Source organism: Watersipora subatra, chromosome 3, assembly GCF_963576615.1.
Source record: "Watersipora subatra chromosome 3, tzWatSuba1.1, whole genome shotgun sequence".
Classification (NCBI taxonomy): Eukaryota; Metazoa; Bryozoa; class Gymnolaemata; order Cheilostomatida; family Watersiporidae; genus Watersipora; species Watersipora subatra.
In genome coordinates, this window is record NC_088710.1 from 52,618,608 (window position 1) to 52,635,134 (window position 16,527).

General features: G+C 33.4%; 1 protein-coding gene across 1 annotated transcript in view; it reads left to right on the forward strand.

Annotated features, from left to right (window-relative positions):
- The window catches only part of LOC137392118 (lactase/phlorizin hydrolase-like), a 42,182-nt gene that overhangs the window by 12,787 nt on the left and 12,868 nt on the right, over window positions 1-16,527 (forward strand). Inside the window, exons 8-14 of the mRNA XM_068078746.1 lie at window positions 67-100; window positions 2,116-2,218; window positions 2,492-2,622; window positions 4,870-5,004; window positions 5,765-5,887; window positions 8,030-8,210; window positions 8,544-8,792. Of these exons, the coding sequence (XP_067934847.1) occupies window positions 67-100; window positions 2,116-2,218; window positions 2,492-2,622; window positions 4,870-5,004; window positions 5,765-5,887; window positions 8,030-8,210; window positions 8,544-8,792 (956 nt within the window). The remainder of the gene's footprint in view (window positions 1-66; window positions 101-2,115; window positions 2,219-2,491; window positions 2,623-4,869; window positions 5,005-5,764; window positions 5,888-8,029; window positions 8,211-8,543; window positions 8,793-16,527) is intronic.

Here is a 16,527-nt window from a genome sequence, read left to right on the forward strand (position 1 = left end):
TATATAACTATATTTGTTGTATAAAATTAAACGTATTTCTCAGAAAGCCCTTCGGTGTGATTGTAGGTTTTACACAAAGATAATTGAAGATAATGGTTTTGTTCAACAGTCAAGCGCGACACTGTTCACACAAGGGGCTCTCCACCTCCTTCCAACAGCAATGAGTCTTTTATGGATAGTGCTTTAAAACGAGAACACCGTTTCCTTCTGCTAGTGTGTTTATCTGTAGTGGTATACATATATAGTAAATGTTTTGATTATCACAAATCTTTGATAAAAATAATTTTAGTTTAATACATGGTATGGCTTCAGAAATTTTTGTCAGATAGTCAATGAGGTCCAATAGATATGGAAACACAGTATTTTGGTCATTGTGATTAGACTTTAATATGCTAAGCTATGCAGATAATTTTCAATAAAACCTGGTAAAGCACACAATATGCAATATTATAATATTGACTGCCTATTAAAAGTTTAATAAACTATATATTTCATGTTTTACTTGAATGTTTCAATGCCATTGTACCAAGATGTTGACAGGCTGGCATTATTGAGGAAGCATGTACAAAGCTTCTACAAAGCTAATCACAAGTTCATATGGGCTAATTTAGATGGTAAATGTAGAACTAAATTAATGTGTCTTTCACATAATTGTCAAAAGATATCAAAACAGAGCAGCAGGGATGTTTATAAACTTGAGTCGTCATGCGAGTCTTTGCTTGTCGAGCAGTTTTAACATTTTATATCCAGTCGGTTAGTAAATCGCATAAAACATAATTTGTGTGGAGAGAAAGATTTCCTATTTTTCAAGCTACCCTGCACTTTTCTAATCAGCTACACAAGGTCACAAGGTCACAAAGAGAAGGCCTATTCAACTTTGTTGATATTTCATACAAGCATGTTGATCTAGGCATGTCCGTAGAGATAGAGAAATTCTTTGAGCACAGTGCAGTGGTACTTTATATAAATGCAAATTGTCATCTGCATTACTACAGATATCAAAGGTAGGAAGTACTACATTCTCTGTTTTTCTACGCAGTAGTTAGGCACCTATTATGTGGCTAACTCGAAGTTCACTCGGCATATCTACATCAAAGTGTTTGGGTTATTCGTGTAAACATCTAAATGTAGAAGGAACAAACATTTTATAAAAGGTGTAAGTCATTACAAAGGTGAAAATCTGCTTCCAGCCATATACCTCAATGTATCTGTATGTCAAGTTGAATAAAATCTCAATCTCCCCTGCATGCATAAAAATAGTCGTAAAGCAAAGGTTTACTAGACTACTAGTGTGTGGACATCTTTTGCGGTGATTGGCTAAAAAGTAGATAAAACTCTGCAGCCTTACTTAAATCCAAGACATCGGAGTTGGTTTTGGTAACAAGTAGTTATCAAAAACGGACTATAAATACTTGAGTAGTGACTGAACTGGTTACATTTAGTTAAAATACTGGTCGGTTTTTGCACATCACTAGCTCTGCTGCCTGATTCACTGTCTAGTAGTTATATTCATAACTCTACAAAGGAAGGAGGAGTCAGGGTAGACATAGACTGAGATATTAAAATGTATCGGAGCGTGACATGAAGTTGAGGTAACTAGACACAAACAGATGGCAAGAGAAAGTGGAAGACAGATTTGCATGGAAGTCAGCGATAAAGCCTAAACCATAAGACAGTCAATGGCAAAATGACCAACTGCAAGAGAGAGAGGTCTATTGAGATGGTTAATACCATGATAGTACTAATGAACATTTGATCATTACAGATTAATTTACCTAGATAGAAGTATTAAGCACTTCTTAGGCTCGTTTGTGTATTAGGCATCTAGCAGATTGAGCAATCCCTTTGATAATAAAGTAGCATTAACATCACAGATCTACACAAGCTATCATTAGTCGTGTTATCAATAGATTTTTCAGTTTCTGACTGTGAGGTATTATAACAATCCTGATACAACCTATTAAGGGCTCCCCTTATCAGTCATTATCAGCAATTGCTGGGTGTAGTCTCAAACCTGTTCTATTCTGTTGGGCTCAGCTACCTTGGAAAATGCAGGCTGCAAGGTTCAGCGTCTGTTTGCTCGCTGCACTTATTACCTTGGCATGTGGCTATGAGAAGCTATCCGATAGAAAATTTATATATGGAAAGTTTCCTTCTGACTTTGCATGGAGTTCTGCAACTTCTTCTTATCAGATAGAGGGTGGCTGGGATGCTGATGGCAAGTAACTAGCCAACAGGCAATATATAGAGTGGAAATTGTTGAACTTCGGTGATATCAGCCTGATGGCTTTGAAAAATTAATTCTGAATTTATATTAGGCGCATTAGTTTCTAAACATGAATCCTAAAGCACTGTAAGAAGGTAGTACTATATTTTCAACGGTACTGAGTAAGATATTCACATACGCTATTGACACCTTTCCTGTTACTGCAAAGTTGAAGTTTTGGTATCGTCTAGGTAATAGGACATCCATCAAATGTGAAATTTTTAGGCAAGGGAAGAAATATCTGGGACACATTTACGGAGACCAAGGGCGCTATTGCTGATGGCAGTGATGGTAAGGTGGCCTGTGACAGCTACCATAACTATGTACAAGACGTTCAGCTCCTTAAGTCTCTTAAAGTAAGTCAGCATATTTTGTTTTTTTACATTATCTTATCAGACACATTAACAGGCAGATTTATAGGATTTTAGTCTATGTAAGGTGAATAGAAAACTACCACTGCTCAATTGTGTAGCCAGTTGTAGACCTTTAGTCAAGTCAGGCTGCAGTCAACCTTAATAAAGGAGTGACAGAATCCGATAATTATTGTTATAGACTGATCGGTGTTAATACTTTAAAGCCTAATCATGTAGACACAAGCAGGTCCCCTGAACCTGAACCGTATCAACGACTTTTCATCAACTGTGAAAGCACTCAGGGTAGCATAACTCCTTTTGAATTACAGATCCTTTTGAAGCTCTAAGCTTGTAGACACAAGGAAATTAAACAAAAGTAAAATGGGGTAACTAGTTTTTATTCCACACTCTATCAGAAGAGTGATGTTTTTGAGGTAACGAAAGAAATATAATGATTGCACAATTAAATATATATTAATATTAATATATAATTAAATATATATATAATTGAACGCCGTGCCACACTATTTTTCAACCCTTCTCCCATAGTGGAGTTCAAATAGAGGTGGCGTTCAAATAGAGGTTTACAGTATATATTACTTTATCGGCAATAATTTCATTTCAAATAGAAATGTTTTTCAAATTATGCCCTACCATGATGATAAAACAAAAAAAAAGAAAAATGAGCAACGATTAGTCACTAAAAATTAAATAAATATGTCACTATTTTAGTCAACTTCAGAGCTTTCATTACCAAGAATTTCAACCAGTGTGTTATTACAAACTAATCTCCTTTTGGCAGCCATCTTTCATTTATCGGCTTGTTTGACTTGCTTTCACTATTTTGGTTATATTAAAAAAAAAATTAGTCAATGTTTGAAACTTGCGCAACTCCGTTTAGAAGATATCAGCTGTAAAACGATAAAGTTTTTGTAACCATAGCTAAACTGTAAATAGGCAAAATTGAAACGAAACTACACTGTCAATTTGTCTTTGGCGTAGTATCTGGTGGAAAACTATATACACGAGTTAACTCCCGCCCAGGCTTCAAAGTGCTAAGTCTGGATAACTGCCTAAAATGTTTTTTATGTTTTTTTAATTTTCAATTCTTACTATAGCTTAACTCATTTTAATGTTGAGCTTTCTGCTTTGAGTTATCATTAGTTATCATTCAGGTGTTAAGTTGGTGCTGGAGTAGCCATCGATCTGTTTCTGAAATCTAGTCATCGATCTGTTTCTGAAATCTATTCATTGATCTGTTTCTAAAATCTAGTCATTGATCTGTTTCTGAAATCTGGTCATCTATCTGTTTCTAAAATCTAGTCATCGATCTATTTCTGAAATCTAGTCATTGATCTGTTTCTGAAATCTATTCATCGATCTGTTTCTAAAATCTAGCCATCGATCTGTTTCTGAAATCTAGTCATTCAAACTGCTTCTGAAATCTAGCCATCAATCTGTTTCTAAAATCTAGCCATCGATCTGTTTCTGAAATCTATTCATTGATCTGGTTCTAAAATCTAGTCATCGATCTGTTTCTGAAATCTAGTCATCGATCTGTTTCTAAAATCTAGCCATCGATCTGTTTCTAAAATCTAGCCATCGATCTGTTTCTGAAATCTATTCATCGATCTGTTTCTAAAATCTAGCCATCGATCTGTTTCTGAAATCTAGCCATCGATCTGTTTCTGAAATCTAGTCATTCAAACTGCTTCTGAAATCTAGCCATCAATCTGTTTCTAAAATCTAGCCATCGATCTGTTTCTGAAATCTATTCATTGATCTGGTTCTAAAATCTAGTCATCGATCTGTTTCTGAAATCTAGTCATCGATCTGTTTCTAAAATCTAGCCATCGATCTGTTTCTAAAATCTAGCCATCGATCTGTTTCTGAAATCTATTCATCGATCTGTTTCTAAAATCTAGCCATCGATCTGTTTCTGAAATCTAGCCATCGATCTGTTTCTAAAATCTAGCCATCGATCTGTTTCTGAAATCTAGTCATCAAACTGCTTCTGAAATCTAGCCATCGATCTGTTTCTAAAATCTAGCCCTTGATCTGCTTCTGAAATCTATTCATCGATCTGTTTCTAAAATCTAGTCATCGATCTGTTTCTGAAATTCATTACTCGTAATTCATTCAGTCAAGTTTAGATTTAAGTTAAAGCTAGGCTTCTTTTGCTAAATATATGCTAGCTTACTATATAGTTTGGCTTACCATATACTGTGCATCAAGTCTTTGCTTTCACAGGTAAAACACTACCGGTTTTCTCTTTCGTGGGCCAGGCTACTGCCGGATGGAACTAAAGGAAACGTAAATCATGCTGGAGTTGATTATTATAACAACCTCATCGATGAGCTCTTGAAGAACGGAATAACACCACAGGTATGCTCTAGCATATGAGCACCAGGGTTATGAGTCAACTTATGACCATTACTGAAAATCCTAACTGTGCGTTAATAAGTACTCACTGATGTCCAGATATAAAATGCGTTGCAGTTAATTTTTGCCTGGATGTCTATGTAGTTGCATTAGCAATACAGTAACAGTTGTAAGCATGTCATAATCATGCTGTATGCAGCATAATTGCCTTGTGTACTTTTACTACTGCGCAGTACACAGTATACAATACATGCAATACAACTATTTTCTAATGCGCAGCAAGTGGTATTAGTGCAGTGGAAGTATTGTCTATTTCACAATGTGCAGTGCTGAATGCAGTGTTAGAATGCTCACTAACAACAAAAATGTGTTGTTAGTGAGCATTCCGCAGTGCTAGATGCAGTAGGAACTTTTGTATTACCCTGTAAATAGATGCACTGCATATTTTCGTAAAAACTCATCACAGAATAAGTATTGCGCTGCCAGTGACGCAACCACAACACAATTGCGATATGTGAATGCTGGTCAATTTTGGATATGAGTGGGTAAATAATTGATTACAATTAGCATGTTGTATATTGTTGAAATGAAATTTTCTTATGGTTTTAGTACAAATTGTTAATGAGAATACAGCAAAACGGCCCCAAATTCATGGATTAGAATGGTGATAATACCTGACTCCAAATTCCGAAATGATATGGGAGTTAGAGCACAAGGTTTTGTGATCTAAAAATCACTTCTTCGATCTTAAAAATCTTTGTAGGTGACTCTTTACCATTGGGATTTGCCAGATGCTTTGCAAGCAAGGGGTGGGTGGCTTAACGCCAGTATTGTAGACTGGTTCCACGACTATGCAGACTTTGCATACAATACATTTGGAAGCAAGGTGAGTAATATCCAGAAAAAAAGTATTCTGGCACGATAATTATTTTTTACTTTTTAATCAGCTATCAAACTTCATTGTAGACAAATTTAGAATTTCTTAAAACTAAAAATATCCTCTAGACATACACGGGTTTTCTACAATACTTTTTTGTTTCGCTCAATTTAGCAGTTGAAGAGTTATTGACCTACTTCATTTTTTCCTCCCACAACGCCTGAAAAAGAGACGTTGCTCGCTTGCGCCCTATCTCAGTTCTGCGTTATTCATTATAAGTTGTAGTAAAAACGCAACCGAAAACAGATGTGATTAAAGATTTAGCTTATGACAATGTTCAGGCTTAGTTCAGTAAAATACAAACTAAAACTTAGCTTTACGTAAGTGTTTAGTAAGCTAAATTCATTAATGTTAAATTCAGTGTTTATGTTATACGCCTGTCTCAAAGGCAAGTACTCTCCACGGTACGTACTGCACGTAGTACGTTGTAATGTTACATTTTCTTGCTGATCATAACCACTAAATACACTAAAGTTACTGTAGGTAACTATAATTACTAAAGCTATAACATATTGTTTTGTTATTAATTTTTAATATGTACAGCACCTATATAAAAATTTGATGATTTTTACCAGGAGGTGTTTGCATTAGATAATTACTATGGGTTTCTATACCACTCTATACGGCATATTCATCTTACGATGCCAACACAGAAACGAATTAAAATCATATAATTGTATACCAAATAATTTTTCATTGAAATCGTAGCAAAACAGACTCAATTTAGCCATTACTTGCTAATTATTTCACATTTAAACAACTTTACATTTTGTTTCATTTTTTCTCATACTTTATTTTAGCCGCACAAAAGACTTATTTCATGATGTGAAATTTAAAAGTTACAGTTGTTTAAAAAGTTTGAAAACCTTTACACTTGTTTTATTTTTCTCTTAATTTATTTGAATTGCACAAAACATTCCTCTCATGATACGAAGTTTGAAAGTTAAAATAGTAAATGATGTATATGTTAAATAAAAATATTTTTCTGTGCAAAGACTTTTATTATTACCCGGGCAACGCCAGGCATTCAGCTAATGTCTTTATATGTAACGAAATGAATACTAATGCTGCTCATAATGAGACATCTCTTGATGTCAACATTCAACAAAAACAAACTTGACAAATATTGACAACAGTGTATTTTGAGTAACTGATGACATTATTTAAAATTTTTGCTATTAAATAATCATAAAAAAGGTACTATGTTTCGTTTCTGAAATAAATATTACAATGAGACATTTGTAGAAAGTCATGTGTAGATAACTTTCAACTTTTATGGGATTCTACATTTTTGTACGTAAAGATAGTCTCACTCTATCCCCACACAATTAAAACAGCATAAAACTCTTTATTTATTACTCAATCAAGGTTTGCACTAAAACCTGCTGCAACCGACTCCAGTTAAGATGTATGCTTGTTGGTAGCTCTTCATAGACGAAAGGGGAAAGCATAACAAAAGTCGATTACTTTTCAGCAAGCGAGTCAAAGTCACCTTAATGTAAGGCAGAAACTGTGTCTAACCAGGGAACCTAGACAGAGTTAGTTGTAACAAGAAATTTACTTTTAAATTTCACTCCAGTTGTGCGCACCAAATGACAATTTTTCATTTTGCTGTACTCATCTTCTTAAATATGATGATCCAGCAGTGAATGATGCTGGATGTCAAACCTCACCGTCTCTTATAAACCAATGAGTAATTAAAGCCTGTGTATATTTTGGTGAAAATGTTAAATGCGATTGATATTCAATATTGGGATTGATATTCAATATTGAGATTGATATTCAATATTGGGATTGATATTCAATATTGGGATTGATATTCAATATTGGGATTGATATTCAATATTGGGATTGATATTCAATATTGGGATTGGTTGAAGCTTGTTGTCTTCAATAACCGTGTCATGAAAAATTGTTAACTTCTTTGCCAAACCTCTTTTTCTGTGAAGTCTATTAGATTCTAAAAAAATTGTGCTCTTTACAGGTCGTACATCGATGTTTCTGATTTATTATTATTCAAATAGATAAAATACAGTTGTAGAAATTGTGGGAGCAATTACCAAGATTTGTACGTTCAAGTGTAAATTGCAGGTTAATTTTTGGATAACCTTCAATGAACCTTGGATAGTTTGTGCTCTTGGATATTACTATGGAAGCCATGCCCCTGGGGTGAAAGATCACACAGGAACCAATATTTACAACTGTGGAAGGAATCTTCTACGGGCTCATGCAAAGGCTTATAGGCTATATGATAAAACATACAGAAAACAAAGTGATGGTAAGAACATTACGCGTAACAAAATTGTTATACAATTGAGTTCCGATGGCTTCTCATCAGCATGCATGTTTTGTTTAGTTTGAATTTTGTAGTGTAAACATGTACATAATCAGCACAGAATCTACTATCATCAGAATTTTTGTTAACTGGTACTTGAACCAGTTTCATTTTTTCAATTGAGATCTAGTCACTTCCCCAGCTGTTATTGACAAAAACAAATACAAAAGACAAGATTGCTTGTGTGTAGCCTTATTAATCGGATAGCATGTTTCTGCAGGTGAAAAATTGGCATGTTTGTACGGGTGGCAAATTGGCATGTTTCTACAGGTGGCAAATGTGGAATTACTTTAAATGTCGGATATTCTAAAGCTAATGACAGCTCATCAAGTTCTGATCTGGAGGCAGCTGATAGAGCCATGCAGTTTGACCTCGGCTGGTTCGCTCACCCTATTTTCTCACCCGTTGGAGATTATCCAGCTGTAATGAAACAACGCGTAGCACAAAGAAGTCAGCAGCAAAATCTCTCAGAATCTCGACTTCCGCCTCTTACACCAGATGATATTAATAGTTTGAAAGGTACCAGATTCACGGTCTCTCGGTGCATGGCTGCTCTATAATTAATGGCTCTCACTATGCATTATACTGTTTTCATTTTAGGGTTAGGGTTTGTATGTAATCAACATAAAACTATTTTACTGCTATAGAATGCACTTAGGGTACTAATTGTTTGCACCATAGCTGGATTGGCAGCCGCTGCCAATATTTTCTACATGTATTGCTAAAAGGTTTCAGACTCTTGACTTCACCTTGGGAGGAGTTATGAAAAATTCAAAAGTAAAATCGATCACCAACCTTGCACAAGACTTCAATGAGAAATGCTAAAAGGAAAGCTGAAGGTTTTATTTGTCCGTCCGTGTATTTTGTTCAGCAAATGGCTAATGACTTTGTGACGTAATCAACAAGCAGAAAGAAAAGTTGTATTAGCGTAGATAAATTCTATTGAAAACATTTGTGTTAACATAGGCCTATCTAAGTTCTGTTTATTGGTGATACATGTCGGCAAGCACAAGGTTTTAATGGTCAGAAATGATTTGCTGCAGTTGGTTCAGCTTTGTCATCTACTCCTCTTCCTTTGGTTGGCTAGCTAGACTCACTTGTTTTTTTTAGTTTTACTCAGTGCTGTGTAGCAAAGAGTCCCATGACCGAAACCGGAAACAAAAATGCCAGCTTCCAAACAAACAAACCATTTTATATAAATTATATAATGGAGAAACTATTACAATAATAAACAAAAATAACTTTGATTTCCAATAGCTCTAAAATTGATTGTTGTATTATCCATCATTTGAAAGAGAACGAAGTTTCTCTCAAGGTGAGGCCAATAATTTTATAAATTAAAACAAGATAACCCTTTTTAAGCTCAAGTCAAAGAAGAAGTCTTATCTAAGGCATATAACTCAAAATTCTGCTAGGTTTTGTATTTTAAACCAGTTTCTGGTTTATGTTTTTAGACGTTGTTGACGAAGACGAATTTTATTATATGTTGTATAATAAAATCAACAAATTAATTCACGTCAAAATTCCATTATGCAATAAACTACCAAATTAATTTGTTGAATAACCACATTAATATATGTGTGTGTAATATACATATAGTGTACTTTTTTTAGTCCAACCGTGTCTGATGTGTGCATCGCACAAAACAAATTTGCAGCGCAATTACTAAAAGTTTACTTTCTTCTTAATATTTTTTTCAAATATTTCATACTCCACTAATTATCTTTTACGTTTTTAGTGTAGAGTTCTCTTTTTATATGCTTTTGCACCTGCTTTTAGGTACTATACAGTATATATATATATACAAAAGTATATATATATATAAAAGTATATATATACATAAATATATATACATAAGTATATATATATATATATATATATATATATATATATATATAGAACTATATTTCCCAACTAGGAGGCTTCTATCAATATATAATCCATGTTAGGAGGCTCTGAAAAATTAGGAGGCGTCCAGGGAGCCTCCTAATTCTAGCAGTGCTTATAGTGCTTAACAACCTTATAGAAGTATTTTAAACATGATTCCCATAATTGCCTTATATATCTATATTCATATATATGGAAAAGAGGAGACAACTCCAACAAAAATGTGTAATTTTCTATCAATAAATTATCAACTCTAGGAGGCTCTTATATATGGAACTAGGAGGCATATATCAATTTTAAAATATTCTTACTTTTAATTGTTTTGGTATCGTTTCAGTTAATAGCACAATCTATTTAAAAACACATTGCAATAAGCTTATGACTAAGCATCAACCAATACAAGGAATTAGCAGCTATGTCGGATACAGTCAGTTTTGCTAATATTCATGATAGCTTTATTAGATTTGAGAAATAAAGTTGTATATTAACAAACTACAATACATTACAATTTATTTGCTGACCCTCTTTATGGTTTTCAAGATTGCCATTTGAGCACTCCCTTTTTTTGCAAGGTTTCTCATTGATCTGCTCTTTTTTGTGAAAATTCACAATAATTGCACATTATGGTTTCAACTGATGTTTAAGCATGGCTGTAGTAAAAATTTAAATAAGTCTATAATCAGTACAATTCATATTTTCGCTGCCGTTGCATCCAGCCACAAAATAAATCTTTTTTTGAAACTTTGCATCCGAACGCAATACCTGAGAGATGGTTTTCTAGTCGAAGAATTGATTTTTTAAATTTATTGAAGTAAAGTGGCAAAAGTATAACCACAGTATATAACAGCTAGAGATGTGGCTGTTATAATGTTGCTGTGGCTGTTAGGACTATTAGCTCTTCACCCATGTAGTCTACAAGAGCTTGGTAGCAGCAGAATAACTACATGTAAGGGAGCACGTCACATTTGGTAAGTTGATCATGTTATTTTAATCAATTCACAGTTTATTTACTTGAAACATACAGTTGTAGAAAAACAGTATAAATTTTATTTAATATTGAAATAGGACTAGCGTGAAAAAATTATGTTTCAATTATTATAGCTTTTAAGGAATGTAGCATAGAACACGTTTGATATATATTTTTACACCTGTTTATGTCATCCAACTGCTGATATTGTTCTGCATAGAAAAGTCAAGAAAGGTCAGCATTATAATACCATAAAGGAGAATATCAAAACTTTTTGTAAAATCCTAATTTTGGACTTTATTATTGTTACACAAATGTTCAGTTTTGTAACATCAACACAGACACGCCAGCTGACAATTAATAGTTATTTTAGTGAATCAGTTAAGTCTCCAACTTTAATCTATTTTCAGTTATTATTATAATAATTTTTGATGCTTTTTTATAATGATAAGTAAAGTTATTAATGTGGTTCTACCAACAGTCAAAACTGTTATTAGAATAACATGATCATTATTTTATTGTATTATTGTTATCATGAATAGTGAGAGTTTGCGTATTTCAGTTATGATTTTGTAAGTAATAGTAGTACATGCATAGGCATAAGCAAGTAAGTGGGGTATATACAGCCTTTGAATTTTAAAACCTTTAGTATTTAGTTTGAATCTTGTGTAGTAATTGTGTAGTAATTAGGAGCTTAGCTGTTTTATAGAGCTTCACTAGTAGGAGGCAGATATTCAAGTTTGCCAAAAAAACCTAACCAGTGAACTAAAATGTGTATTTTGCATTCATTTTGGTTTGTATATCTGTTTATGCTATTTGAATTATATTTTCATTTTTTGTAGAAACTTGGTAAGCATTATTGCCAGTATATTCATCAGATGGCAGAGAGTATTAGACAAAGTTGGATGTTCTTTTCTAGAAAAGGTATGTTGCTAATTACACGTTGGTTTGCATAAAAAATATGTCAAAATAATCAAGGTTTCATCTACCAAATTTTATAATATTTTTGAACATATACATAATTATAGATTAAAAACTATAAAACATTATATCAGTAAGGTTGTATTTTGAAATGTAGTAATGTTTGACGTTTTGGCAAAGTTACTATGATAAGCAAAACTTTAAATTCACCAACAGAAAATATACTGTACAAAGTTTCACTGAAACTAGCAAATGTATACCTGACGTAAGAATGTAACAGCATGCCCAAAAGTAGTTTTTCTTTGTATAGTTGCAAATAATCAATGACGCTTTAGTTATAGATAACTGCTGGATGAGAAGCATTGATGGCCCACACCAAAGACTGATTTGCAGACATCAAATTAAAGGTATGCGATATTGCAATAAGTTGCTGTAAAATAGCACATTATACATGCGAGCCAAAAATTAGTGTGATAATTTGATATAGCCATAGCTTCAGTAAGAAAAGTTGTCAATTTTTATAGGCATTGTATTATTTCAAACGCTTACATAAACCATTATGCCACTTTTGTGTTCTATTCATCTATTATTGGCAGATTACATAATACAAATAGTGCAAACCAATCAAAGGAATGTAGCATAGCATAGAGATTTAGTATTACTCTTCTTAGTCTTTATGAGTCATGGTAGCAATTGCTTAGCAATTGCATACTTATATAAAATGAATAGTTTTCTATGGTTACCCATTACCACTTTTAGTTACTCAGCCAACACTGAGAGTAATTATCAGATTTGAAATATCATGTTTAGAGGCAGGAGATTGACAAATATTTTGTTTGTTTTTACTCTTACCCTACTGTATGTGAATTTATGCTAAATCTATCAGCGACTGCCATATTCACATTTATGCGAATTTTCCAACAATTGCGTGGTCACCTAATTTTATCATCCGATGAAAACACAACCGATGATTTAAAAACTTTTATGGTATTGTCAGTGTGGTCCGAAGATTTCTCTAAAAGATTAGTCTAAGATAACCAAGCAGTTTCAAATTTTTTTTTGGGAATTTTCAAAATAAAAATGAACATTTTTTGTGTAAGTTTTGTTAAGTATCGCGCAAGTCAGAAAACAGATAATTACTTATGTTGATGACATTATAGCCAATTCAAATTCAGATTTTTGTGATTACACAGATAATTAAAGAAGCAGCAGTGACTCTGATGATAGTGAAAGTAATAGTTTTGTAAGTGTAAGGGACATTGTAGAGGATCGTTTTAGCTTCGTAGCGATCGTAGCTTCACATTGCTTTAGCAATGCACAAAGTGAAGGTACATTGATTTTTGCATAGCACTATAATAGCTACTAGCATTGAAATATGTTAACATTTTAGCAAAATAAAATATATTACAAAAAGTTTCTAGATAAACTTTGAAGTTGAAACAAAATTGTATACATATCATGAAGCTAAATTGGCAATTTTTGGTGAAATGGCTGGCGGTAGGCCGGTAGCTTAATTTGTACATGGGTGGCAGTAAAAGGGTAAAGCTATAGAAGAATTAGAGATACAAATGTATGTATTTCCTTTTGAATGATTTAGTGAACTTTGATGATTCAAGACAATGAGTTTGGCGAATGATATGTATATATATATATATATAAGATGCTGCTGAAGTTGCGCAATGACTTGCATTTGATAGTTTGTTAGAAATTCAACTCATGGCTTTTAATTATTACCTCAAAATGTTGAAAACACGCGATAGGAAGGGTCAGAACACTACTAAAAGTCATAGTTGCTCAAACCTGAAATACATTAGGTTTTATACAATTTGCTATACAATAACAAAACTGCAAAACTATTGGTAAAATTATAAATAGCAATATATATTATTATTTTTGGCCTTCGGTATCGGGCAGCATGTATGCAGTTTGTTTGCTGATGTTAACAAAAGTTTTACTAAAAAGCTACATAATTTACTCAATTATTGGTGTCAACTTTAAAATTTAAAACAAATGTAGTGTTAGCACTTTTAGAATATACTACAAACAACGCAGAGGAATTTTTTGTGGCATATGACTTGAATTGAAGAGTTCTCTGAAAATGCAACTTGTATTTGCCCATTTTAATACTTTAAAATGTCAAAGGGAGCTCATAATGAAAGCAACTTTAATATAATTTCAAGATGCTCAAAGCGGTATGGATGTTATGTTGACAAACATTAAAAGGTCACTCTGTACTATGGCTAGCAAGTATTTACATGTATTTAGATTTTGCATTGATGCTTTCAATTAGGTAGTGTAGGAAATCTATTTACATTAGCTAAACTACCAGCATGTGCAATACCCAGCTTTGTTTCCTATCCATCACAAACATTTTGCCAACGCTTATAATAATTCATTGCTCTTTTTAAATCTGATTTCTGAACCAAAGGTAGTTTCAGCGGTATAAGAACATATACTTCTCTTCGTATGGGTCTACTCACTGTTTTGTAGCAGCAAAGGCCATTGTTTTTAAAAGGTCTGTAAGAATTGTATTACTTATTTTGACTTCCATCGGTGCTCGTAGCAAATATAATTTCAGTACCACTTGCATCAATAAAGTTATTATTACTTGTTTCGTAAAGTATTTAGAGCAAAACAATATTTTATGTGCACAACAAACATTTTTGCTGCAAGCTTACCAAAACAAACTAAAACGTTTATTTTCATGTTACATTTTAATTAAAGAGCATGTTCTATTCAGTTATTGCTGTCAGTACTATGCAGTTATTGTTGTCAATGTTCTTTGTGCATTCTTGGCACACTTTTATGTTAAACTGCCAATGCATTAAACACTTTAGAAATAAAGTGTCCAAACAAGGATGCATAACATGAAATTTGTCACTGGCTTGTTTTGACCTATATCTAGCACTTTTTAGCCAAAGGTGTCTAGCTTTACTAAAAAGTTTGGTAGTAAAATTGTACATAAATTCATTGCCTGCATACACGTCAATCATGATGCCTATGCTCTTATTATGTGTGTTCTACTATTGCCTGCTTAGCTAATTCACTTTCTACTTCTCAATAGCCTCAGCCTCCGAATGAAAGCTATTGTTGTTATTCCTATTCTTTGTAACTTTATAATGAAGGAGGTTGTGGTTGGGCAGCTCATTTGCTTTTCACTCTATTAGAAGTATTGCAGCACAATTATAACTGCAGTAATAAAATCTGCACAGAATTGCATAATGTGGTCTTATTCTCCAAGGTCTTCTCACTAGCAGAAATCACCTATGTACTTATGCAATTGTGGTTTGTGCTTAAAGTGACTCATTATCCTAATGTGGCATGGCTTGCTACCCCTTCTTGCATGCTAGTCAATTGATTAAATAGATTGTAAGAAACCAGTCAACCTCTCATTTCTACACAACCTAAAGACTCATCACATAAGTTCAACCTACTAGCGAGATTGTAGCTGCTAAAGTTTTTGCTTTTTTCACGCGTCTAGCCATTTAAGGTTTTGCAGCAGCAGAAGAACAGACTAAGCATGTCACAATTGGTATATTTGTTTGTCACAATTGTTTTATATTACTTTTGCCAATTTTGTCACTGAATTAATTGTACCATATTATGGTGAAAAGTCCTCATGAAAAGTATTTTCCTTCGCCTCAATACCAATGCAAAAGGTTAGACCGGTAGTGGCCTATTTTTATATTTAGGGGGAGCCACTTTAAATACTATTTCTAAGCAACTTACTCATGTCATCAAATTGCGACGGCAAACAACAATGCATAGGTTTTCGCAGCTATTTTTGATTTGGATTTTACTGCCTTAATTGCAGGATCGTAATATTGTCAAGTTAAAAAGGTCAAGAAACCCCAACTTTAAAATGCTAAAAGAATGAAATTATTACTAATTTTCATAAAATGATAACATTGTAATTATACACGAGGGTAGCTTTGTGAGATTAACCAACACACATTAAAATAATTATGGTAACATGTAGCATGGTAGCCAGCAATTGATGAATATCTGTGACTCTGTCGATGCTCCTAACTTTTGTAACTATTTAAAAAGCATTAAAATAATTATGGATGCTTTTTATTCTGATTAGTAGTGTTAGCTGATTGATAGCACCAAACAGGCAGAATTATTAGTATACTATACTGCCCTGAGCAAGCAAAACGCCGTATCTTGATATTGGTAAATTGTTCAGCACAAGCACAAACGCGTTTTGGTCGAGCCTGGCATCAGTATTAGCAGTATTTTAGTTGTTTTTTTATTTATTATGGTGAGATATCCAACAATCTTTAGCGAAAAACTTTTTTCGTGAAACTTTAAAATCGAAGGAGTTATTTCACTTAGGGCATTTTGTTTGCTTAAATTGACAATTTACTAAGGTGGCACTAGGCAATCAAACGCCCTATCACAGCAGATAGGGCCTTTTGATTGCTTAATTGGACTGGTTTCTCATTGTTAGTTTGCCACAAGACCATTTGCCATGAC